The sequence below is a fragment of the Neoarius graeffei genome, chromosome 19, assembly GCF_027579695.1.
Source record: "Neoarius graeffei isolate fNeoGra1 chromosome 19, fNeoGra1.pri, whole genome shotgun sequence".
Classification (NCBI taxonomy): Eukaryota; Metazoa; Chordata; class Actinopteri; order Siluriformes; family Ariidae; genus Neoarius; species Neoarius graeffei.
The window spans coordinates 28,564,629-28,590,984 of NC_083587.1; the positions used below are offsets into that span (position 1 = coordinate 28,564,629).

Consider the following 26,356-nt stretch of genomic DNA (forward strand, 5'->3'; position numbering starts at 1 on the left):
CTGTTACGCTGATGATACTCAGCTCTACCTGCCCTTCGGTCCAAACTGCTCTTCCACCATCAACAATCTGTTCAGCTGTCTTGAGGACGTTAAATCCTGGATGGCACACAACTTTCTACAACTAAATGAAAGTAAAACTGAAATAATATTATTTGGTTCATCCCCCACTGTCACCAGCCTTGGCAATGCTCTTCCTTCTCATCTACCAGACACACAGAATGTAGTCAGAAATCTGGGCATTCTGCTTGACAGTTCGCCAACTTTTAATAAACAGGTTAATGCTGTGGTTAAAGGCAGTTTCTATCAGCTGAGGACCACAGCAAAGTTAAAACCTGTTCTTTCCCCTAAAGATCTGGAAATAGTCATCCACGCATTCATCTCCTCACGCTTAGATTACTGTAATTCCCTTTACACAGGCATGTCACAATACAACATTAATAGACTTCAATTGGTACAAAATGCTCGGTACAAGGCTGCAAACATATATGATTATTACTGGCCTATAAATTGTCATATTTATCATAAACACAAAATGTAACAAGCCTACATACCAGTTAATTATAGTACAAAGTTTATACTGACATGGTACTGTAATACCACTAATGGATGTAAGATTTGTCTTAAATCAACTCGATATTATACACACACACACATTTATATGCAGTGTTGAGAGCTCTAAAACTCCAATGTTTACATACCTTGGCTGTAATTAGGACACGACTATCACTTGTTTTTATATGGTGGACTTCACGGACCCAGCCACAGACAAAATAATTGTATGACTCCAGCGACTTGTATGCTTTGAGGTCCTCAAGTGTGTAGGCGCTTTTACTATTCACGAAATAGTTCACAATATCAGGGTACAATATGGATGGCAGCCCTGCATAGTCACTTGAAAATGCATCTTTGTCCACTTCGTAGGGGTCAATTCCCCCAATCAAGGCCAGTTTGGCTGCATACCATTGTCGTGAGATGTCGTCCAATGTATCCATATACTTCTGTTTGCTTGATTTTGCTGACATTGTTCTTTATTTTAGAAAACTGACTATATAACTTTATAAATTCGTCTGAGATAACGTAGCCGGTAATAGCGATGGTCCGTTTTGTTAGCCCCACAATATGGCGGCTGGAGGGCGTTCCCCGGAATGCCGTGACGTCAGTGAAAACCATCTATTAGATCACTAACTGCAGGTTCATAGAGAGAGCATTAAGCATGCTGTTTAACCAAATCAGCAGCAGCATTACAGAAAGCTCCACTCAGGGAGTTCCTGGCCTGCACTCAGTCTGGAATAGGAACTAAAAAAAAAAAGGCCCCTGGAACCACAACATGGGTTCCTGAAAAAATTCCTGCAGTGGAAATGCATCCACGACATGCACGTGTGTATGTGTGTGCCCGAGGCAGTACATGACCATGGTGTTCTTCTCTCAGTAACATAATACAGGAAGAGAAGCAGCTGATAAAGAGCTCATTATGAACACAGCAAGACTGTACAGAACAGAAAAACACAATATTACAGCATGAATAACTAAATCGATGCCAAACGCACGCACGCACGCACGCTCGCTCGCTCTCTCTCTCTCTCTCTCTCTCTCTCTGACACATACACAAGCACATGTTTTTGTATTAACCTTCCTACTTACACGGGTTCAAAGTGAACTGAGAAATGTTTTCATTTTACTGGGAAAAAAAAAATCGAGGTGGAATCAACGTGGAACATGCTGATCTGGTTCACTCTAGACTATACAGCCAAAAGTTTATGGACCCTTAACCATCGCACTCCTACAGTTGTGGTCAGAAGTTTACATACAGTGACATGAATGTCGTCTTGGATATCAATGTCATGGCAATATTTGGGCTTTCAGTCATTTCTGTGAACTCTTCTTTTTCTGTGGCAGAATGAGTGTACATCTTTAAACCCTGACAAAACAGAGATTCTCTATCTTATGTCCAGCTACAAGCAACATGACAAGATCAGTCTCAATATGGACGGCATATCCATTGACCCTAAAATGGTTGTTCGTAATCTTGGAGTCACTGTAGAGCCTCATCTCTAAATCACCAAACACTATCTTACACAAGAGTCAGGGTAGAGTGAGGGGTGGAGTTAGACTAAGAGTCAGAGTAGAGTGAGGGGTGGAGTTAGACTAAGAGTCAGAGTAGAGTGAGGGGTGGAGTTAGACTAAGAGTCAGAGTAGAGTGAGGGGTGGAGTTAGACTAAGAGTCAGAGTAGAGTGAGGGGTGGAGTTAGACTAAGAGTCAGGGTAGAGTGAGGGGTGGAGTTAGACTAAGAGTCAGAGTAGAGTGAGGGGTGGAGTTAGACTAAGAGTCAGAGTAGAGTGAGGGGTGGAGTTAGAGTAAGAGATGGGGTTAGACTGGTGTCAGTCAAGAATGGGGGTGGATTTAGAGTAAGGGGTAGAGTTAGAGTAAGAGTCAGAGTAGAGTAAGGGGTGTGGTTAGTGTAAGAGTCAGAGTTAAGTGAGGGGTGGAGTTAGAGTAAGAGATGGTGTTAGACTGGTGTCAGTGTAGAATGAGGGGTGGGGTTAGTGTAAAAGTCAGAGTAGAGTAAGGGGTGTGCTTAGTGTAAGAGGCAAAGTAGAGTAAGGGGTGGGGTTAGTGTAAGAGCCAGAGTAAGGGGTGGAGTTAGAATAAGGGGTGGAGTTAGAGTGAGTCAGAGTAGAGTAAGGGGTGGAGATAGAATAAGGGATGTGGTTAGTGTAAGAGGCAGAGTAGAGTAAGGGGTGGAGATAGAATAAGGGATGTGGTTAGTGTAAGAGGCAGAGTAGAGTAAGGGGTGGAGTTAGAGTAAGGGGTGTGGTTAGTGTAAGAGGCAGAGCAGAGTAAGGGGTGGAGATAGAGTGAGGGATGGGTTTAGACTGATGCCAAAGTAGAATGAGAGGTGGGGTCAGATTGAGGAGGTGTGGTTAGTGTAAGAGGCAGAGTAGAGTAAGGGGTGGAGTTAAAGTAAGGGGTGTGGTTAGTGTAAGAGGCAGAGCAGAGTAAGGGGTGGAGATAGAGTGAGAGATGGGTTTAGACTGATGCCAAAGTAGAATGAGAGGTGGGGTCAGATTGAGGAGGTGTGGTTAGTGTAAGAGGCAGAGTAGAGTAAGGGGTGGAGTTAGAGTAAGGGGTGTGGTTAGTCTAAGAGGCAGAGCAGAGTAAGGGGTGGAGATAGAGTGAGAGATGGGTTTAGACTGATGCCAAAATAGAATGAGGGGTGGGGTCAGATTGAGGAGGTGTGGTTAGTGTAAGAGGCAGAGTAGAGTAAGGGGTGGAGTTAGAGTAAGGGGTGTGGTTAGTGTAAGAGGCAGAGCAGAGTAAGGGGTGGAGATAGAGTGAGAGATGGGTTTAGACTGATGCCAAAGTAGAATGAGGGGTGGGGTCAGATTGAGGAGGTGTGGTTAGTGTAAGAGGCACATACAAATTGGCTTATTGTGCACTGAGAAATGTCAGCAGGATTAGGAAGGACCTTGATCAGGAGGAGTGTGAAAGGCTCGTACATGCTTTCATCACGTCAAAACTCGATTCTTGCAACAGCCTACTATTTGGTCTACCATCGTCTGAAATCGACAAACTCCAGCGCGTGCAAAATTCTGCCGCAAGAACGGTGGTTCCAGCTCAGAAGAACGATCACATTTCTCCCGTCTTAAAACGTACACACCGGTTACCCATCAGCGCAAGAACTGATTTCAAGATCCTTCTCTGAACATACAAATGTCTCAACGATCAAGCACCAGAACACATTAAAGAACTCTTGCCTCGTTACAAGCCTTCACATAACCCAAGATCATCGAACCCAAGTCTGCGCACAGAACCGTCATCAAACTCAAAGCGCTATGGAGATGGAGCATTTATGGTTTGTGCCCAAAGAGTTTGGAATTCAATTCCAATTAACAGCCGCACCGCGGAGAGTTGAAATAACTTTAAACCCTGCTCAAATCATTTCTCAGGCCTTTCAATTACATGAAACCTGCGACGAATAACGTTGTAGGCACCCAAATTAAGGTCAAGCGCCCAAAATATGCTCCCAAAAGTATAAAAAAATGTTGATTAAATAAACTTGGCTGCATAAAATCCGAATGTCTTGACTTTCTTCTTTAAAAACACCGAAATTAGCGAGAATTAGCATGCAATTCTTGTAATTGATGCGAAATCCGCACTGTTCCCATGTTGTTCCGGGTTCATCGAAGTCGCCGTAAGCCTCGCGCAGAACACGAATTCTCCATCAACGGCGATCGGCACGCCATGATTTCGTGGAGGAGCGAGACTCGTGTACCAATGACCAGAGCGGGATTTCTACATTAAGTAAATCTTCTTTCGTCTTCTTTTATATTGTTTTATGACGGCTGGCAAACAGCTTTTTGGTGCATTACCGCCACCTTCTGGACTGGAGTGTGAACCAGAATGTTTACTACACTTCTTGTTCTTTTGGCTGCTCCCGATTAGGGGTCGCTACAGCAGATCTTTAGTCTCCATTGCTCCCTGTCTTCCGCATCCTTCTCTACCTCTACCACACCTGCCACTTTCATGTCCTCTCTCACCACATCCATGTATCTCCTCTTTGGCCTTCCTCGTTTTCGTTTGCCTGGCAGCTCCATCCTCAACATTCTCCTTCCAACATGCTCTGCATCTCTTCTCAGGATGTGCCCGTACCATCTCAGTCTCATCTCTCTTAGCTTCATTCCCAAGCTCTCCACATGCGCTGTCCCTCTGATGTGCTCGTTCCTTATCCTGTCCAACCTCCCATCGCAAACCTTAACATCCTCAACTCCGCCACCTCCAACTTTGCCTCCTGCCTCTTTGTTAAGGGTACGGTCTCCAATCCATACATCACAGCTGCTCTCACTACTGTCTTATACATCTTACCTTTCACTTTTGCTGGGACTTTCCGACTCCCGAAATCCTTCTCCAACTGCTCCACCCTGCCTGCACTCTCTTTCTCACCTCACTATCCTGCACAGTTGACCCCAGGTACGCGCTGGAGTTTGTCGATTTCAGACGATGGTAGTCCAGAATGTTTACTCACTATTGTGCTAAATTCTCCGAATAATTCCGGTCTCATTTAAAAACCTAAAAATAGCCTGATATCCTACATTATCTGACCCCAACTGCAATATCTCTCTGATGCCTCGTGTCATCTAATTTAAATCAGGTCAAAGACTGAATGAGCTATGCAGCTTGCATCTTAAATCTGCACAGTTGTGTACGGTAAGTGTGGGTGGAATCGGTGACTTGGAGCTTGGTCCTCTTGCTCAGGACAGTCTTAGACCCCGTCCACACGTCGCCGGGTATCTGCTAAATCGAAGATATTTTTCTACGTTTTGGCCTGTCATCCACATGAAAACACATCAAAAACGAATATTTAAAAAAACTCCGGGCAAAGTGAAGATTTTTGAAAACTCCGTGTATGCCTTTTCGTGTAGACAGAGATAACCGGAGCTTTGCGTTTTAGAACGTCACAATCTGCGCCAAAAAAATGACAACAAATCTGCCCTGACGTCAAACGTGCGACCTTTGTTTACTGCAGAAGCCAGATTAAGCATGGACAAAGAGTAATGGATCGGAGTAGTGCCTTGAAAGCGTTAATTATTGTGCAGGTGCTATTTACATGTTTAATTTTAGAAGCCCAACTACTGACAAGATTCCCAATCAACGTTTTCTTGCGTCTTTTGAAGTTTATACTCCAAAATTGTGTTTAGAAGCAATTCTGTGTCCGAGTCTGTCCAGACGAACGAGCTTGGCGCCATGTTTTATGTTTAGGCGGAAGTGACGCCAACAGAGGGCTATTCTGATGTGATTAGGGGGTAGGATTTGGGGAAATAATGCCATCTACAGGTTTGGAATGCTTATGAATGTGATTGAAAACGCAGATGTTCGGTTATGTGTGGAAGGGATAAAACATTTTTATAAACGGAGGGGGGGAAAATGTTCGGTTTTAAAAATGCCCGGCTACGTGTGTACATGGCCTTAGACACTGGCCTTTCATTTAAACTAAGATCTTTTACCGGACTACATCACAATTCTTGTGACGTGACCGAAAACCCTTTTGCGGCGTCGCAGGTCTGCGACAGGTTCGCCTCTTTGACGGCAACAGTGCAGAACTTGCTTTTTCATTCACGGGCTCCTTTCCTCCAGGCTCTCCTCAGGCCCTAACGCATCTTTTAAATACTAACTATCCTAATTATTTTTGACATGTACATCAAAATGTACATCATGTACATTAAATGCTGTAGACCAGGGGTTTTCAAAGTGTGGGAGAGTCAGCCCCCCTCAGAGAGCAAATAAACAACAGCGCCCCCCTTACAATTTTTGTTGTTGCTATACTTAATGTTCCATTCGTATTTTAAAAAAATGGTTGTTGTACACATTTTTTTCTTTTACACATTTTAAACATCTGTACTTTTTTAAAACATTTTTTTACACGTTTAAAACATATGAGCTTTTAAAAAAAATTTTTTTTTTTTTACACATTTTAAACATCTGTGCTTTTTTTTTTTAAACATCTTGTTTTACACATTTTAAACATCTCATAGCATCGTTAGCTAGCACCTCTTGGCAGACAACACACTGTGGCAGCGGAGCATCTTCAGATCCAGTCCATGAAAATCCAAACTTTAATAATCGTGGTCATACTTCCTTCTTTTTTTTTGCTTGGCCCAGACTCTGTCTCCTCACTCACTGGAGCTTTAGGTACTAAAAATCGATCCATTTTGTCTCTGGCAAAGGCTAGCTGAAGTTCGCTAAATGTCCGCAATAGTAACTTATTCTGGTTTATTTTTCCTCACGTTGCGCCCCCCCGAAGAACTCTGGCGCCCCCTAGGGGAGGCGCGCCCCACACTTTGAAAAGCCCTGCTGTAGACACTCTGCAATAAAGGTAAAAATAACATTCATAGATTTCTTTATTTAGGCTATTCATAACTTTGTAACTAAAAAAAAAAAAAAAAAAAAGCAGCAGCAAGTTTAACCCATTGACGCCTGAAACGCCTGCAATAAAACGTCTGTAAATGCCTAAGCCAGTTTTTAGAAAAGGTCCCCATCTGCCTGAGGGTTTTCTGAAATAAAAATAATTAATTGAAAACGCCTATGAAAAATTCAATATCTCAGCCTCTGAAGCACATAAAGACATGAAATAAGTTGCATTTAAAAGATAAAATTCTCTGCTTTTATTGGATCATGCTCATTCAGCATTAACACCAACACATTTTTATTAAAAAAAAAACAAATCTGGCATGCGTCTTGAAAATAATGACAAATCAGCAATGCAGCAACCAGCATTTGGGGCAATGTTGCGTTATGCAACAACCGGCACTAGGGGCAATGTTGCGCGACGCAGCATCCGGCGTCAATGGGTTAACCCTTTGGTGACTGACCCCTTGAAAATGGTTCCTCCAGGAACGATGACGTTTCAGTTGTCAAGACAACGGAAAAACTAAAATACAAAAACAGAAAGATACGTCACAATGCTCTTGTGCACAAAACAAAATGCTCTTGTATTTGTATTTTAGTTTTTCCGTTGTCTTGACAACTGAAACGTCATGGTTCCTGGAGGAACCATTTTCAAGGGGTCAGTCACCAAAGGGTTAAACACAGAGCGCTGAGGGAAAAAAAAAAAAAAAAAACCAAACAAACAAAAAAAAACAGCACTTTGCGCGTGCAGAAAAGCCCAAATTACCCTGGATCACGACGGAAAAAGCCCAAATTCAGAAATACAGGGTGTAGCAACCTGTGGTTGGTAGAAGAGAGCAACTGGACTTGCTTGAAAAGTCTTGAAGACGTTTCGTCTCTCGTCCGAAAGGCTTCCTCAGTTCTGTCTGTCTAATAGGGAGTATCAAGTATTTATCCTCTCATGGATCATCATAGAATCCGAATCAGAATGCTGATGGCTGCATTGTAGGTGGCTGATAGATGTCATAGACACCCACCTCTGTTCAGTGATGGTCGTTCCAGGTTGACAAAAATGAACGATCCTCTCTGGCTAAGATGTCTGCCAGTTTTCTGGAAGTCCTCTCATACTCCCGCACCAGTCGAAGGGATCTCATCCCAAAGTGCGTAGAAACATATCTGTGAAGATACTCAGTCATCCAGGTACATAGTAATCTGTGGTTGGTAGAAGAGAGCAACTGGACGACTTCTACCAACCACAGATTACTATGTACCTGGATGACTGAGTATCTTCACAGATATACAGGGTGTAGCCCAAATTATGTAATTGAAAGGCCTGTTTCTGATTGTAAAACACTGCTGATTTGAGTTTCTTTTATTTTCTAAGTTTGTAAGAGTGCCGAGACTCAGTGTGGCGCTCCGAAAGCCATTTTATTCTAATTATTATCTTGTCGTCATGTAATTTGGGACATGTCTACAGAGGACTGACCATGCTGAGGGATTTAGTGTATGTGGTAAGGTGTGTCTGTGTAACTAAGGAAAAGGACACTGGAATCGGAGTCACCGAGGAGATCAAGGGTGTGGCAGAGAAGATGGCATATACTGTATGTATACCCACCCATCTCATGCTTTTTTTTTTTTTAAACATGTACATCAATATGGCACGCTCTACTACGTGTTCCACGGCTTGTGTAAAATCAGAAGGCGGCAGACAGCGAGCGGTGACATCAGCGCTGGCACTGAACAGAGCGTCGGTGTGTTAAGTGATTTATATACAGTGACATGGTGTTAAGCTGACAACTGGGCACACATAAAAGCCCTTTAAGAGTGTGTGAGGTCGTCTTTACACCCCAATGTGACAGTAAGGGGAACAACAGCAAGGGAATATGAGATCAGTACAAGGGGATCAGGGTTGAAACTTGGCGGTCGCACGGTTGCCAGTGGCAACTAAAAAACTGATCAGGGACACAAAAAGTTGAGGTTTGGTCGCCCGACTATATGATTTGAGAAGTACGGAAAAAATTACAATAAAAATGAAATAAAATGTTCCTTCCTTGGAGTACTTTGCTTTCCTTAACTCTAAGTTCATGAATTTTAGTAAAATTTTAGTTCTAAAGTGCAAAATTCAAAGCTGTTTGAGAGTTTTCAGATCGCGCCACGATATCCACTGCTGTGTCCAAAATCATTCACTACTCACTATATAGTGAGTTCGCCATTTTGTTGTGCTGTCCAAATGTAGCGTGAGAATTATTACACCCTATATAGTGCACTCATAGTATCCCACAATGCACCGTGAAAAGGAGCGTACAACCGATGGTCACTAACCAAGCAACATGAGGGAAAGTCAAAAAGTTCTAAGACAGATGTTATCTCATCTCATCTCATTATCTCTAGCCGCTTTATCCTGTTCTACAGGGTCGCAGGCAAGCTGGAGCCTATCCCAGCTGACTACGGGCGAAAGGCGGGGTACACCCTGGACAAGTCGCCAGGTCATCACAGGGCTGACACATAGACACAGACAACCATTCACACTCACATTCACACCTACGCTCAATTTAGAGTCACCAGTTAACCTAACCTGCATGTCTTTGGACTGTGGGGGAAACCGGAGCACCCGGAGGAAACCCACGCGGACACGGGGAGAACATGCAAACTCCACACAGAAAGGCCCTCGCTGGCCACGGGGCTCAAACCCGGACCTTCTTGCTGTGAGGCGACAGCGCTAACCACTACACCACCGTGCCGCCAAGACAGATGTTATTTCAAAAGGAATTCAAACAAAAAAGGAATACAAAGAAGGAATTCTCCGATGGAAACATGGCTTGCAGAAGTGTTTAGACTTAAATAGAAGATATGTAGAGAAATAGCTTTGTTATTTTCAGAAATAAAGATTTTTTTCAATTTGTCTTTTTTGACTTACCCTCGTATTTGGGTCCGTCTCAGAAACTGCTCTCTCGTTTGGGACATTATGGTCAAAAAATAAATTTTCTAATTTTACTTTTTTTTTTTTGCATTTACCCAACACTCAATGTTTCTTTTGTCATGTAGAATAAGAATAAAGATAGTATCTTGCTTTATCTGGCCTCCACTGTGGAACATTTTTTTGACTACAATTCAAATGCTTTTGTAAAATTGATTTCCATATAAAATAACTCCATCATGAAGAATTAAAGCCCCTCCTTCACAGAGGAGTGAAAATATTGAATAAATTTCCTCTTTTTGATTGCTTGGGTTAAAAATGCCAAGTTATGATGACTGAATTGATTATTCACTTAAATATGAATAATATGATACAGTTTGGGTATTTGATATGGCGAAATAGGACACAATGGAAAAATCAAGAACACACCGGAAAGATGAGAATAACGGCGGTGGTAAAAGAACAGCGACTGTACCGGCTGAAGGTCGCGCGGGTCTCTGCTGCGGCGCGCGAGCAACGGGACATCACTACCGCACCGGACGGAACGCGAGGCGGGGGCGGGGCAAAATGACTGGCCGTAGATTCTATCAAAAGTTCGATCTAAATTGACCATGGTTGCAAAATATTGGCCAAAAATACACAAACGCTACGAAATATGAAAGTAAGATGAAAAATAAACATTCTATTGCCTTATACTGCAAGACTAAAACAGAATAAAACTGTCAAAACTCCCCTTTTCAGTGATAACGCCCGAACAGATCACCCGCGTAACAGAAAGACCGCAAATGGAAGCACGATCAACTTCTAACTGTCGGAGTGGAAAATTCCATTCTACACATGCAAATTGTTAATGTGTGTCCTTCCCCACACACAAATAACACGCTACGGTAAAAAATAGACCACAACTCATTTTATAGCTCAGAAATTCATACAAGACCAGCTACCATCATAACATATTCTGTAAGAAACATATTCTATACCTCACTTTCAGCTTTCGTTTTACAAAACAAAATCGCAGATTTATAACTAAATTTTTATACGGCGTAGTGATTTTAAGTTCCTACTTTTGGTGAGGTCGTGACCTTGACCCCGAGGCTTTCCGTTTAGATCAAAACACATGATCGTATTGGTTTTGCGGAAAATGGAGTTACAACGGTGATAAAATATTTTGCATGATGTTTTATTACGGTTATGATTATTCTGTGAGCGCACCAATCCTTAGGTGTATAAAGTTACAACTTAAAATACAATTAGTGATAACTGTAGACTTTTCAGTGGACTACAACCTTTTTAAGGGAATGCGATGGAGTCAACCGTTTATCATGTCCCAGATCAAGCCGCCATTTTTCCACAAATTTGCAGAATTTTTGCCAAATTCTGAATAGAGTATTCACATCAAAGATTTAGTTTTATCTGTATTATTTCTTTCATCATTTTATTTCAAATTAAAACCAACATCACCATTCAAAACCGTATAGTTTATTGACTGAGAGTATATTTAGTGGGGGACCCCCACAGCACCCAGTTTCTTAGACAGACCCATATCCCATCATGCATTGCAGTCGTGCTGAAAGAAAAGCTGTAAAAGCTGCTTCATTAGGACTGTTAAGTATTTTAGACTGAGTATCGCAGTAGTTTGTTTTTCCTTATGACAACGGACACGAGACAAGTTTATAAGCTGTGGTGTGAAAATGGCAATAATATTGTAGTGTGTTGGGGTGAATGGACGGAGGAAGAAACACTTTATAAACAGACATTCAAGTACAATTAAAAATAGTCAGAGAACAGAAAAACTAAAATAGAATAAGACATAAAATACAAGAATAAAAGTTACAGTGCAGAGTGAGGAATTAATCAAAAGCCTCAAATTTGATTGAATAAAAGGCAGCGGGAAAGAAGAAAGCATTCAGCCTTGATTTCAAAGAACTGAAAGATGCAGCCGACACAAAGCACTTTGTATTTATTAATGTGGGAAATTATACGCTCAGTATAATATGGATTCATCACAAATGTATTTATTATTTTGAAAACCCACCAGCCGACTGATCTGGCACGTTTTAATTGTACGAAGTAAGGATGTAAATAACAGTGCGGCGGAGTAGTGTCCGAAAACGTTGCGTCATTTTACCAATGAGCTCACTATATAGTCCTCTATATAGTAATTCCCTAGATAGTGAGTAGTGAATGAGTGAGTGATTTTGTGCACAGCACACAACGTTCCCGAACTCTGACCTTTCCCGTAATTCATTGCTGCGTCGTGGCGGAAGCCGGGATCTTTCTTCCGCTCCACTGTGTTGAAGTTTGTAGCTAACGCTAACTGCTAGGTAGTTAAGCTCAAAGATGGTTACACGGGTCCGATTTTCTGACGTGTTCTGGGGATAGTACGATCAAAGTGCCCCATCCGTCCACCCTCGCGGAATGGATAGACGACATGAAGTTGTGGCCCGACGTCAGCGACGTTGACATCGTCAAGTATTTTATTCTTAGCGAAGGCGTTGATGGCGAGGAGCTAAGGAACTACCAAAACACGAAGGCGTACAATTATCCACCCAGTAATAAAACTGGCAAAATTATGTGTAAAAGAGAGGACGAGTTTGTTTGCTTAAAAGGTTGAGCCTAGCCAGAACAAAAAAAAAGGTATGCGATATCTTTAAGGTAGGCGATGTCAGAGTGGAGTGACTGGATTATTGTATTGGTTTACTAATAATGTAGTGTTTATATATTGTAAGTCGCTTTGGACAAAAGTGTCTGCCAAATACCAGAACCATATTAACCATCAGCCCCAAGCTCTAGTCTAACAGAACTCTAGCAGCCGACTGTACCGTAATGTCTCTCGTGTCGGCTCAAGAAGCAAAAGCTGAGAGAGAAGCACAGGCTCACCATTTTAATGCAGATGCAAATGCTGTCAAACTTTGGAAACAATAAACATACCATACTTAAATAATTCCTTGTCTGTGCATTTGTCCAAACGTCAACTTGTTAACTCCCCGATCATTCCACATGGTATTTGTAGGCTATTTGTTTACACTGGTACTTCAGCTCTGGTCGCTCTTGGATTCTCTTGGCTACAAGCACTTTGTCACTTTGAATAAAAACATCAGCTAAATGACTGATGTTTGAATAATGTACAATATCTCATCTCATCTCATTATCTCTAGCCGCTTTATCCTGTTCTACAGGGTCGCAGGCAAGCTGGAGCCCATCCCAGCTGACTACGGGCGAAAGGCGGGGTACACCCTGGACAAGTCGCCAGGTCATCACAGGGCTTAATGTACAATATCAGAATTAATACTGCCGATTAATCCCCGAGATACTTAAACTCCTCCACTTTAGGTAGCAACTCCCCCCGATGGATCGGGGCAGCGTCAGCAGTGATGTGGACGCTAAACTGGTCTGTTGTGGTAAAGAGAAAGCCGAGCCAAAAGGAAAAGCTCTCAATTTCCTGGTCCATCTACGGTCCCACTCTCGCTGATGGTCATGAGCTATGTGTAGTGACCGAAAGAATGAGATCGCGGATACAAGCGGTCGAAATGAGTTTCCTCCGCAGGGTGGCTGGGCTCTCCTTTAGAGACAGGGTGAGAAGCGCGGTCATTCGGGAGAGACTCGGAGTAGACCTGCTGCTCCTCCACATCGAAAGGAGTCAGTTGAGGTGGTTCGGGCACCTTGTTAGGATGCCCCCTGGACGCCTCCCAAGGGAGGTTTTCTGGGCATGCCTCACCAGGAGGAGACCCCGGGGCAGACCCAGGACACGCTGGAGAGATTACGTCTCTCGGCTGGCCTGGGAACACCTTAGTATTCCACTGGAAGAGCTGGTGGAGGTGGCCAGGGAGAGGGACGCCTGGGCTGCTCTGCTTAGGCTGCTACCCTCGCAACCCGGATCCGGATAAGAGGTAGATGGATGGATCCGTTTCTGGGGGCATACGTTAAAAACCGTGGGGTGCTATTCAAGTAAAAATGGTTTTAAATTTTTGCGTGTTCGACTAGAGGAAATTTAAAGGCCACTTTATTTTGGCCTGGGCTACTAAGAATTCAGGGATACTGGCCCGAGTGACGACCAAGCACCTGCAGTTCATTTTTAGCCCTGAGGGATTGTGGGTAACATGCCTACAGTTCGATAAATAAGAACGTGATGAGTCAGAGTGATGGGCGTCATCAGAGAAGTAAAGAGGTAACAAAGACAAGAAGGTTAAAGGTGAGTCGAGTGTCGTATGTCGCACCTATTCCCTAATCCCTACTGTCAAGGATCATGAGGACTACGTAGCGCACTTATATAGGGAACAGCGTAAACGATTGCTGGTCATGGATTTGGTTTATCAGTCCAGTGAGGACGTGTCCCAAACCACCATAAACTAAGGATCAATCTCTAACCGTATTCATTGCAGATGCCACATAAACACCATAAAAAGTGAACACTAACCTATTCAGTGTACAGGCCAAATAAACACCAAACTACACCGCACGCATCCCAAACCACAGTGTACTCACCATCCATCCTACACAGTTTTCAAATGCTGCAATGCATTATGGGTATTGAGTCTCTTCACTTTGAGTCTTTGTCGCTTGTTAATGTGACCATGTCTTTTTATATATATTAGGGATGGCGAAAACTAAAATCTTGACCGACCACCGAGCCTCATTAGCCGGTTAAAGTCGGTTAACCTATGAGTTTAAACAGGGATGCAAATGACGCGCCTTTTGGCGGATGCCGCCTTTTTCACGGCTGAATCGTGCAGATCCGATTTTTTTTTTTTTAGGGGGGGCATTGGAGTGTCTGAATAATTTCAACGGCATTTGCTTATTTAGTAATTTTAATACAGAATTTACTCTGATGAAATTATTCAGACACTCCAACGCCCCCCCTAAAAAAAAAAAAAAAAACGGATCTGCATGATTCAGCCGTGAAGAAGTCGGCATCTGCGCCTTTAGTTTGTGTGGAGAGATATGATCTGCAGTAACATGCATTGTTGGCTACAGACCGAAACATACTTTCAGAATGCACTGGCCAAGGCAGGACTAAACTCGATGTGTCTTCTAATAATAATTAAAAAAAACAGAATAGTAATTTGTAAGCTAAAAAGCCTGTGTCTACACTTTTCTCTCGCCGAGTGTCAGCTGTCTTTAACTGGGGTAGGAGGGCGGGACATGACTGAATGGGTGTTTCTGATTTGTCAGCTGTCGTCCTTACACCGCATGGCATGCCCCAAGCGTTTACAACACAGAATTCCAGGTTCTCCGCTCCAAAACGATTGATTTTTTTTTTTTAACCGACAACCAAAAAAAAAAATTAACCGGTTGACGTTGATTTGGTCAACCATCGGTCAAAGGTTAACATCCCTAATTTTATTTATTTTTATATATATATATATATATATATATATATATATATATATATATATATATATATATATATGTGTATGTGTGTGTTTATGTATGTATGTGTGTACCTGAGGTTGCTTTTCTGGAATGGGTTCATTTCTCAGCGCCTGCAAAGCTTTCATGGCTGCGTTGTGCCGAGCCGCTTGGCGAGTTCGACCTTCTCCAATAAACTCGTTACTGCCTACTGTCAGCTGCACGTAGAACACCTTGGGGACTGGATAGTGATACCTCAAGCCAAGAAAAAGTGGGGGGGGGGGAGGTAAGAGAAAAAGACGTTTGAGTCAAAACAGGATTAGCTTATTGAAACATGACAGTTTTATCACGGTGTAAATCAGGCCTGGTGAACTGGCGGACACAAAATAATGACTCAAAGATTCCACTGTTATATCTCCTTAAACTCAGACATCACTCGTTCCCATGGCAACACACACACACACACACACGTGCGCAACACCATCACGGACACCCAGATCACTAACATATACTGTAGCAGCTTACATTCGTGACCTTTGCCAGCTAAAACCTCCACACTAAAAGCTCAGCCTTACTGTACTGTTTGTTATTAGATCATGATAGATGAGAAGTAAAACATGACAGGGAGTGCTGTTATATGAAAATAATATACGATGGTGTGGTGTGACGGAGTAACAAGAAACTTTGTTACTGTTACCACCCTGAAGCTGATAATTTGCCCTCAGTTACATTTTTTTTTAATTTATTAAAAGACAACACATCATACTGTTAACGATTTAGTGTTAATGGGTTTGGAAATGGTTCAGCCCACTTTGGTTTTTGCACATTTTATTATATTATAGATTTAATTTAAGACTGATCATCGTTTCCTATTAATCGACACACAATAGCCGGTACCGACGAAGTGGAAACATGGTTTTAGAAATGCTTGCAAACGTATTACAAATCAAAACATGAAATCTTTTTTAGATAAGTGCAGATTCAGACTCTTCATTTGGAACGTTCTAGAATTCCACTCTGTAGGTCTTTCTCGAATCTTCCTGCATCAAGCTGGCCTGCTGCGAACCGGAGCAGCTCTGAGAGGAACGAAAGCTTACAGCTGACGACTTCCTAACAGTACTTGAGAATGTACTCATATTTATACAGTAAGTGTGGCAAGAATGACGCTAATCCTCCATGACGGTAATTAGGAGAAATGAGCGGAGAAATTCGTGCCAGGATATTTTGGCCAGTATATGTGGCTTTAGGAGTAGACGTTAAGAAAGTTGGTGAATTCAAGTACCTGGGGTCAACTGTGCAGGAAAATGGGGGCTGCGATAGTGAGGTGAGAGAGAGAGTGCAGGCAGGGTGGAGCAGTTGGAGAAGGATTTCGGGAGTCGGAAAGTCCCAGCAAAAGTGAAAGGTAAGATGTATAAAACAGTAGTGAGAGCAGCTGTGATGTCTGGATTGGAGACCGTACCCTTAACGAAGAGACAGGAGGCAGAGTCGGAGGTGGTGGAGTTGAGGATGTTAAGGTTTGCGATGGGAGGTTGGACAGGATAAGGAACGAGCACATCAGAGGGACAGCACATGTGGAGAGCTTGGGAATGAAGCTAAGAGAGATGAGACTGAGATGGTACGGGCACATCCTGAGAAGAGATGCAGAGCATGTTGGAAGGAGAATGTTGAGGATGGAGCTGCCAGGCACACGAAAACGAGGAAGGCCAAAGAGGAGATACATGGATGTGGTGAGAGAGGACATGAAAGTGGCAGGTGTGGTAGAGGTAGAGAAGGATGCGGAAGACAGGGAGCAATGGAGACTAAAGATCTGCTGTGGCGACCCCTAATCGGGAGCAGCCAAAAGAACAAGAAGTGTAGTAAACATTCTGGTTCACACTCCAGTCCAGAAGGTGGCGGTAATGCACCAAAAAGCTGTTTGCCAGCCGCCATAAAACAATATGAAAGAAGACGAAAGAAGATTTACTTAATGTGGAAATCCCGCTCTGGTCATTGGTACACGAGTCTCGCTCCTCCACGAAATCATGGCGTGCTGATCGCCGTTGACGGAGAATTCGTGTTCTGCGCGAGGCTTACGGCGACTTCAATGAACCCGGAACAACATGGGAACGGTGCGGATTTCGCATCAATTACAAGAAATGCATGCTAATTCTCGCTAATTTCGGTGTTTTTAAAGAAGAAAGTCAAGACATTCGGATTTTATGCAGCACATCAGAGGGACAGCACATGTGGAGAGCTTGGGAATTAAGCTGGTATGGGCACATCCTGAGAAGAGCTGTAGAGCATGTTGAGGATGGAGCTGCCAGGCAAACGAAAACGAGGAAGGCCAAAGAGGAGATACATGGATGTGGTGAGAGAGGACATGAAAGTGGCAGGTGTGGTAGAGAAGGATGCGGAAGACAGGGAGCAATGGAGACGAAAGATCCGCTGTGGTGACCCCTAATCGGGAGCAGCCAAAAGAAGATGATGATGTGGCCTTAATCTTTACTACTTCTCCAGCCTATGATGTTTCACAGAGAAGAAAATTGTAGCTGTATTATTATTATTATTACTACTACTATTAGGTTTTGTCATCACTGTTCAGCTGGCAGGTTCCATGGGTTGTTGACGTTCACCCAGAAATGAGGCTCCACATTATCAAAAGTGACACAAACTTTCTCACAGCACACACAGAGCTCCTGTGGAGAAAAGGCTGAAGTAAGGAGCAACGCACAAAAGCTTAGAACAACTCAAGAAAAGAGGACAGATTTATATCCGTGGCCGAACCCGAACGATATTATCCTAGTTATAAATGGTGAAATTAACGCCGTAGGGCAAGCGAGGCAATGGCCCCCGGTGGACCGCGCCTCAGGAAGGCAAAACAAAAGCCCCGTCACATTTCTGCACTTTCTCCTGCGTAACTCTGGCTCGCCCACGCAGCCTGTCAGACGGCTCTTCAGAGCCCAGATTTAGTTGTGTGTTCGGCCTTTATGAAGAGTGACACAGACTGATCCGGGGTCAGCGCCCTGATCCCAAACACCCCCACTGCAACCCATTCACTCTCCAAAATCACACGCTTAGCACTCTAGCACTAGTCAGGGAATCCAAATCCACATTTTTGCGGATCTCACTCTTGTAAAGTTTTGCTTTATTTTACTTTCACTATTCCAACATTAAAACTTCCCTGAAAACACAGATTAAAATATTCAAAAGGAAACGTTCAGGATGAAAACAAGCAGAACTTGACGTCAACAGCATCGACAGGGACGCCTTCTCCGCCACTACGTCTAGGTCTTCTTGTTTCTAATACATATTCCCCCAAAAGATACTAATTCCTGTTGGGATCAAGTCCAAAATCCAATCAGTTCATCTGCTCATTGCAGTAATAATTCGATATCTGTAAAATCCTACAAACATTCAACCACTTGTACATGAGATTCCGTGCAAACGAGAATCTTGGACAGACGCCCAGACAACACAAAAAAAACATTCCTCGACCACCCTCGGGCTGAAGGGATAAAAAGAAGAAAAGCAAAATTGTTATAAAACTCCATCTGAACTCGCCGTTCAGACGAATGAGAGAACTGTCTGGGCGTGGCCTAATATTCTGATGAGCATGCTTGATTGACAGCCCTATGTCAGTAGGTCAGAAACAGGACTATTTTTCCTGCAGGTAGACAGCGCAATAGCTTGCAGACTCCTAAACTAAAACACAAGCGAATCGAAGGGATATAATCAAAGAGAAAAGAAGGGATATACCTACCATATATTTTTTTTATACCAAGAAAATTAGTGCGCCTTCATTAACATACAAAACAAGCTCCAAATATGGTCAACTAGAACTGTTTTATAGAAATTTGATAGTCTTTAAATGATTTTTAGCATAAATATGCAGGTGATTATAGGAAATTGTGCGTGCTGATTGATCGAGAAATTCAGACCATTTCTCGATAATCGCCTCGAGCGACTCGGCAAAATGGCGGCCAATCGCTTCGTCACCGTGAGGAAGAACAGATGGGACAGTGATTTATTTAATCTATTTCAAAAGAAAGTATTTTATGATGCGTATAGGTAATAGTAGGGGGCTGAGTAAAATTAAGGATCAATTTCACGAGTGGTTTCGAAACTTCGAAACCACTCGTGAAATTGAGCCTTAATTTTACTCGGCCCCATACGATTACTTGTTTATAATATATATCGGGCCACATTCATACTTCGGAAGCCATTCAAGTTCGCAACATTTGTCATTCACGTTTTCTGCACCAATCAGGGCGCGAGACTATCTTGCACGTTTGAATCAGTTTCTAAAGCGTCTTTCATCATGACACGGCGACGCGACACGAGGGCCGCATTTCCACAGAATATCATCATCTTGTTTCGTCAGGCTTTTGGACTTGTTTGGCTTTTTACCCATTCCAACGAACTAGCCAATAGCATTTCAGAAATACAGCCCCGTGTTAAGGAAAAAAGCCCTCCTTGATTGACCAATCAGGCCCCATGCATTATTAGGGTTAGATAAATGACAAGCCTGCACTGCGCCGTTATTACATTTGCATGCTGCTTCTGAAATTTGAAATAATTATTTTTTTAAATAATCGCCTGTATATTGAGACTAAAATAATTATCTGCCTCAGGCTCAACTTTATCTCAGTTATTATTTAAATAATACTGACTAGCTTTGAGTGGTATATCAGAGATATATTCCATTCAGCTAGCATGATACTGAACGTGTCCAAGATGAGTAGCTGAATGGAATCTGATAGACCATGAAAAAAAGCCAGCCATTCTCATCTCATCTCATTATCTGTAGCCGCTTTATCCTGTTCTACAGGGTCGCAGGCAAGCTGGAGCCTATCCCAGCTGACTACGGGCGAAAGGCGGGGTACACCCTGGACAAGTCGCCAGGTCATCACAGGGCTGACACATAGACACAGACAACCATTCACACTCACATTCACACCTACGCTCAATTTAGAGTCACCAGTTAACCTAACCTGCATGTCTTTGGACTGTGGGGGAAACCGGAGCACCCGGAGGAAACCCACGCGGACACGGGGAGAACATGCAAACTCCGCACAGAAAGGCCCTCGCCGGCCACGGGGCTCGAACCCGGACCTTCTTGCTTTGAGGTGACAGCGCTAACTACTACACCACCGTGCCACCGCCATTATTATTATTATTATAATAATACATAGATACTCTCTTCATATCGGCATACTCAAAGGCCAACGCTAGCTGACCCGCAACTCAGTGCTGTTAGCATGGCAGTCCAGTTACCTTCCAACCGGTGTAGTGCTAGCGAAGGCCAATGCTAGCATAGTCAAGCTGAATATCACTATCTTCCCTGTGTAATTTACTTAATTACTTTTAAAAATCAACAACTACACACAACGGAGCGACCTGGCAGCCAAAATTCTCTCAAAATCTTCTACTCTTAACGAAGCAAACCTCGTGGCCATGTTTGTTTAGAAATTGTCACAGTCACTCACTAGTGCAGAAGTTTTACATCTCCGAGGTGTCCCTTTTCCAGTTTTTTGATGTCCGTTGGTATGTTTTTCTCTTGTAAACATGCATGAAGAATATAATAATGAAGTTTTGGTAGCCTTTCGGGTGTTCAGCGCATCTTTGTTTTTTTAGTTTATTGCTTAAACCGAGCATTGGATTAGCCTCGTCTTCTCTCTTTCCCGGCCGACAAAGATGATTCTGCACGTACGCAGCAGAAAAGTTTTGTCACTGGATATTCGTGTCAGCTCTGACGTGTGCCGTCGTGTTGTCTTGACAACGTGTAATATTGTAACACTACTGCACGCTTATTCTCCATTGGGCAGAGTGGTGTAATACACGTAGGATAAGCGATACGATGACAATATTGCATGCCATCAGTAAACTCACTAGAAGGGAAGAGAATGCATGTTTTTATTCCATGGAAAAAGTGGCCCGTATGTATAATAATCACCAATATCCACGTCGCCTTCGGCAAATAACTTAAATAATCCAGTGTGAATAATCAACCAGAACAGGATGGGTTGTCTTTTGAGTCCCTTTGGAACCTTGGGTTCCTCAACAGGTTCCTTCCTCAAGTTGCTTCAGAGTGCTTATCCTCACTATTATCACATCGGTCTTATTCATTAGGAATCTAAATCTACATCTGGATTTCTGTAAAGCTGAGTTTCAAAGTAAAGGTCTGCGTGGGACAGAATTTTCAGTCCCGCTCCCGCCCGCTCCTGCATTGTGCAGTCCCGCTCCCGCAAAGAATTATGATTTTCAGTCCTGCTCCTGCCCGCTCCTGCCATATTTTGCCCCGCCCCCGCCTGCAAATCCCGCATGATGCAGATGTTCGCGTTATTTCTCACGAAACTTCTTGGAATTGGCTTGGGGAATTAAACATGCTGAGCTTAGCTGAGCTCTCCACTGACCGATCCTTCACCTAGCGCACGTAGCGAGGGTGCGCGCTGCCAGGCGCTTACTTCTGAAGCACTGAGAGCTTCACTAGAGGAGCTCTGCTCTTCTGCCATGATCGGAGATTTCAAACACGGAAGAGCGGAAAGGAATCGGAAACGTATGCGAGATTAGACCACATCCACAAATTTAGGCATCTTAAAATGTTTTTATTAATGCCAAATAAAATATCCAGCACAAATTATATATGATAGACATAAATTAATTATTTATAAATTTTATTTTAAACACGTTTTTAGTTAGCGGGACTGCAGCTTATCACCTCTCCCGCCTGCTCCCGCATTGTGCACTCCCCCTCCCGCCCGCAATGAGCTTTCAAAATTTGTCCTGCGCCGCACTGCTTTGCGTCGGGTCCCGCGGGACTCCCGCGGGAGTGCAGGGCTCTATTTCAAAGTGAATTGGAGCTAATCAAACATTTTTTTCGACCAGATTTTAACAAGTCTAGTAATATATGTGAGTTAATGGTTGAATGGATTCCTTCAAGAGCCAATGAAAACGCAGAGTGAAGTTAATAAACAGAAAAGTAGGCAGGGAGGGACCTCTGGAAACCAAATCCGTCCTAGCTGTTCGACTGCACTTACCATAAGGGGGAACCACTTTCACTGTGTGAACATTTTCCTTCTGCATCTATTAAATGTTTGCTAACTGATGGAAAAAGAACATCTTTTAGTGCATTCGAACCTGCAGGGCCCGTTGTACCTGAATCCTTCACACTGTTTCATTTCATAAATATTCCAGCTGCGTAGGTTCATCTGTTCCTGAACTTCCGCTTCATTGTGAGCTCAGATTTAATTCTGATGGAAGCCATCTGGGCAAAGTTAAACTCCGGGCATGTGCAGAAACCACCAAGGAATAATAATAAAACAGGAATTACACACATGCGGTAATGAAATGCAGAAAACAATTCCAGAATAATTATGAACATCCTGAAAAGGAAAGGCAGATCACGCAGTAACTGGCGACGATCTGATGGGCCAAGGAACGGAACAGTCGCTGAGAACAACCAGTACACGGAGAAACGCACACAGTGTCCACTTTCTCTGAAATGACTGTCAAATAGCAAGAATTATAAACTTTATATAAGAAGGCGACGGCAGCAAATCACCTCAGCTCGATCTGCGGTAGTAGTAATAGCACTGATAGCAGAAGTAGTGACGTTAATATTAGTTGTGGTAGCAGAAGTGACAGCAGTATTAGTAATAATAGGGGAAACAGTAGTAGCGTTAGCAGTAATATTACGAGTATCAAAGGTTATTATTAGCAGCAGTAGCAATAGTCAGTTATTAGTAGCATGACTAATAGTAGTAGTAGTAATAGTTTTATTAATAGTGTTATTAAGAGTAGTAATAGTGAATAGAGGTGGTCGGAGTAACAGTATTAGTTATTAGTATAAATACAGAGGTGATTCTAGGAAATCATGCGCACTGATTGGTCGAGAGATTCGGACTATTTCTCCATAATCACCTCCAGCAACTTGACAAAATAGCGGCCGGTCACTTCGTCACCGTAAGTGATGAAGAATTACAAATGATGAAAGAAAATACTGTTCCTAAAAGCACTAAAGATGCGACGAAGTTTGGTCGAAAACTATTCAAAGCTAAGGTGGAATTGTGATTTATTTTATCGATTTCAAAACACAAGTATTTTAATGTGACTCGGCACGGATAAGTGACAAGTCTGCGCCGCACCGTTATGAAATTTGCATGGCACTTTTGAAGACTGTGCTTAAAAAAATAATTTATTTCAGTCTTCAAAAGTGGCATGCAAACATCTTAACAGTAGTAGCATTAATTAACCATTATCTGCTGAAGGCGAGGTGAATAATAATCAAGACAAAGTTGAGGCTATTATTCAGTGATATTCACTGAGCCTGAGGCAGATAATTGCTTTCGTATAAATGCACAAGTGATTATTTAAAAAAAAAAATTGTGCTTAAAATAAATCATTTATTTAATTACTTGTGTATTTATACTAAAGCAATTATCTGCCTCAGGCTCAGCGAATAATAGCCTCAACTTTGTCTCGATTATTAATCACCGTGCCTTCAAGAAATAGTGGTTAATTAGTTGTAATAACAGTAATAGTAGTAGTATTAATGGGGGAAACAGTAATGTTCGGAGTCGTATTAGGAGCAGCAATAGCCTTATTAGCAGCAGTAGTAGTAGTAGAAATAGTCGTCGATGTTAGTATTAGCATGACCGCTAAAATTAGTAGTAATAGCAATAGGAGTTGTCTAATAGTAGTTTTTTTTTTTTTTAATACAACCCCGATTCCAAAAAAGTTGGGACAAAGTACAAATTGTAAATAAAAACGGAATGCAATAATTTACAAATCTCAAAAACCGATATTGTATTCACAATAGAACATAGACAACATATCAAATGTCGAAAGTGAGACACTTTGAAATTTCATGCCAAATATTGGCTCATTTGAAATTTCATGACAGCAACACATCTCAAAAAAGTTGGGACAGGGGCAATAAGAGGCTGGAAAAGTTAAAGGTATAAAAAAGGAACAGCTGGAGGACCAAATTGCAACTCATTAGGTCAATTGGCAATAGGTCATTAACATGACTGGGTATAAAAAGAGCATCTTGGAGTGGCAGCGGCTCTCAGAAGTAAAGATGGGAAGAGGATCACCAATCCCCCTAATTCTGCGCCGACAAATAGTGGAGCAATATCAGAAAGGAGTTCGACAGTGTAAAATTGCAAAGAGTTTGAACATATCATCATCTACAGTGCATAATATCATCAAAAGATTCAGAGAATCTGGAAGAATCTCTGTGCGTAAGGGTCAAGGCCGGAAAACCATACTGGGTGCCCGTGATCTTCGGGCCCTTAGACGGCACTGCATCACATACAGGCATGCTTCTGTATTGGAAATCACAAAATGGGCTCAGGAATATTTCCAGAGAACATTATCTGTGAACACAATTCACCGTGCCATCCGCCGTTGCCAGCTAAAACTCTATAGTTCAAAGAAGAAGCCGTATCTAAACATGATCCAGAAGCGCAGACGTCTTCTCTGGGCCAAGGCTCATTTAAAATGGACTGTGGCAAAGTGGAAAACTGTTCTGTGGTCAGACGAATCAAAATTTGAAGTTCTTTATGGAAATCAGGGACGCCGTGTCATTCGGACTAAAGAGGAGAAGGACGACCCACGTTGTTATCAGCGCTCAGTTCAGAAGCCTGCATCTCTGATGGTATGGGGTTGCATTAGTGCATGTGGCATGGGCAGCTTACACATCTGGAAAGACGCCATCAATGCTGAAAGGTATATCCAGGTTCTAGAGCAACATATGCTCCCATCCAGACGACGTCTCTTTCAGGGAAGACCTTGCATTTTCCAACATGACAATGCCAAACCACATACTGCATCAATTACAGCATCATGGCTGCGTAGAAGAAGGGTCCGGGTACTGAACTGGCCAGCCTGCAGTCCAGATCTTTCACCCATAGAAAACATTTGGCACATTATAAAACGGAAGATACGACAAAAAAAGACCTAAGACAGTTGAGCAACTAGAATCCTACATTAGACAAGAATGGGTTAACATTCCTATCCCTAAACTTGAGCAACTTGTCTCCTCAGTCCCCAGACGTTTACAGACTGTTGTAAAGAGAAAAGGGGATGTCTCACAGTGGGAAACATGGCCTTGTCCCAACTTTTTTGAGATGTGTTGTTGTCATGAAATTTAAAATCACCTAATTTCTCTCTTTAAATGATACATTTTCTCAGTTTAAACATTTGATATGTCATCTATGTTCTATTCTGAATAAAATATGGAATTTTGAAACTTCCACATCATTGCATTCCGTTTTTATTTACAATTTGTACTTTGTCCCAACTTTTTTGGAATCGGGGTTGTAGTATTAATCCTAGTGTTTCGGGAGATCATGAGTTGTCCTCATGGTTAGGTTGTGCCAAAGGCCATCATAAAAATGGTCCCTACTGCTATCTGGCGAGGCATGCCACAATAGAGAGATGAGTAGGGAGTCAAACCCTCACTGTCACCCCAGCTATGTAACAGGCGAAAGGCTGAGGGCTACTGAAATGGAGATTGGCGCCACCCGATGTGCCTTGTGGCATGGGAAGGACTTTGAATGAATCATCGTGTTATTAATAAGAGTATTAATAGTGCGGCGACACTGTGGTGTGGTTAGCACGGTCGCCTCACAGCAAGAAGGTTCCGGGTTCGAACCGGCAAGGGCCTTTCTGTGTGGAGTTTGCATGTTCTCCCTGTGTTTGCTCCGGTTTCCACCACAGTCCAAAAGACATACAGTTAGGTTGACGTGGGGCGCCCTTGGGCTGAAGTGCCCTTGAGCAAGGTACTTAATCCCTGACTGCTCCCCGGGTGCTCTGGCGTGTGCGTGTGTTCACTGCTTCAGATGGGTTAAATGCAGAGGATTACTTTCACTGTGCATGAAGTGTGCATGTGACAAATAAAGGTTTCTTCTTCTTCTGAATAGTTGTGGCAGTAGTCATGACATTAATATTAGTTTGAGGAGTAGTAGTGGTCGCAGAATGAGTAGCAAGGAAACAGAAATACTTGTTAGCAGTAGTACCAAGAGTAGCAATAAATCAGTATTAGTAGTAATAGGTTGTATTAAGGGCGGCACGGTGGTGTAGTGGTTAGCGCTGTCGCCTCACAGCAAGAAGGTCCGGGTTCGAGTCCTGTGGCCGGCGAGGGCCTTTCTGTGTGGAGTTTGCATGTTCTCCCCGTGTCCGCGTGGGTTTCCTCCGGGTGCTCCGGTTTCCCCCACAGTCCAAAG

The 26,356-nt window shown here is 42.8% G+C and overlaps 1 protein-coding gene across 6 annotated transcripts in view; it reads right to left on the minus strand.

Annotated features, from left to right (window-relative positions):
• The window catches only part of stau2 (staufen double-stranded RNA binding protein 2), a 258,022-nt gene that overhangs the window by 163,244 nt on the left and 68,422 nt on the right, over positions 1-26,356 (minus strand). For all 6 annotated transcript variants that reach the window (XM_060899949.1, XM_060899948.1, XM_060899950.1 and 3 more), the window contains exon 6: positions 15,245-15,404. In XM_060899949.1, coding sequence (XP_060755932.1) covers positions 15,245-15,404 — 160 coding nt within the window. The remainder of the gene's footprint in view (positions 1-15,244; positions 15,405-26,356) is intronic.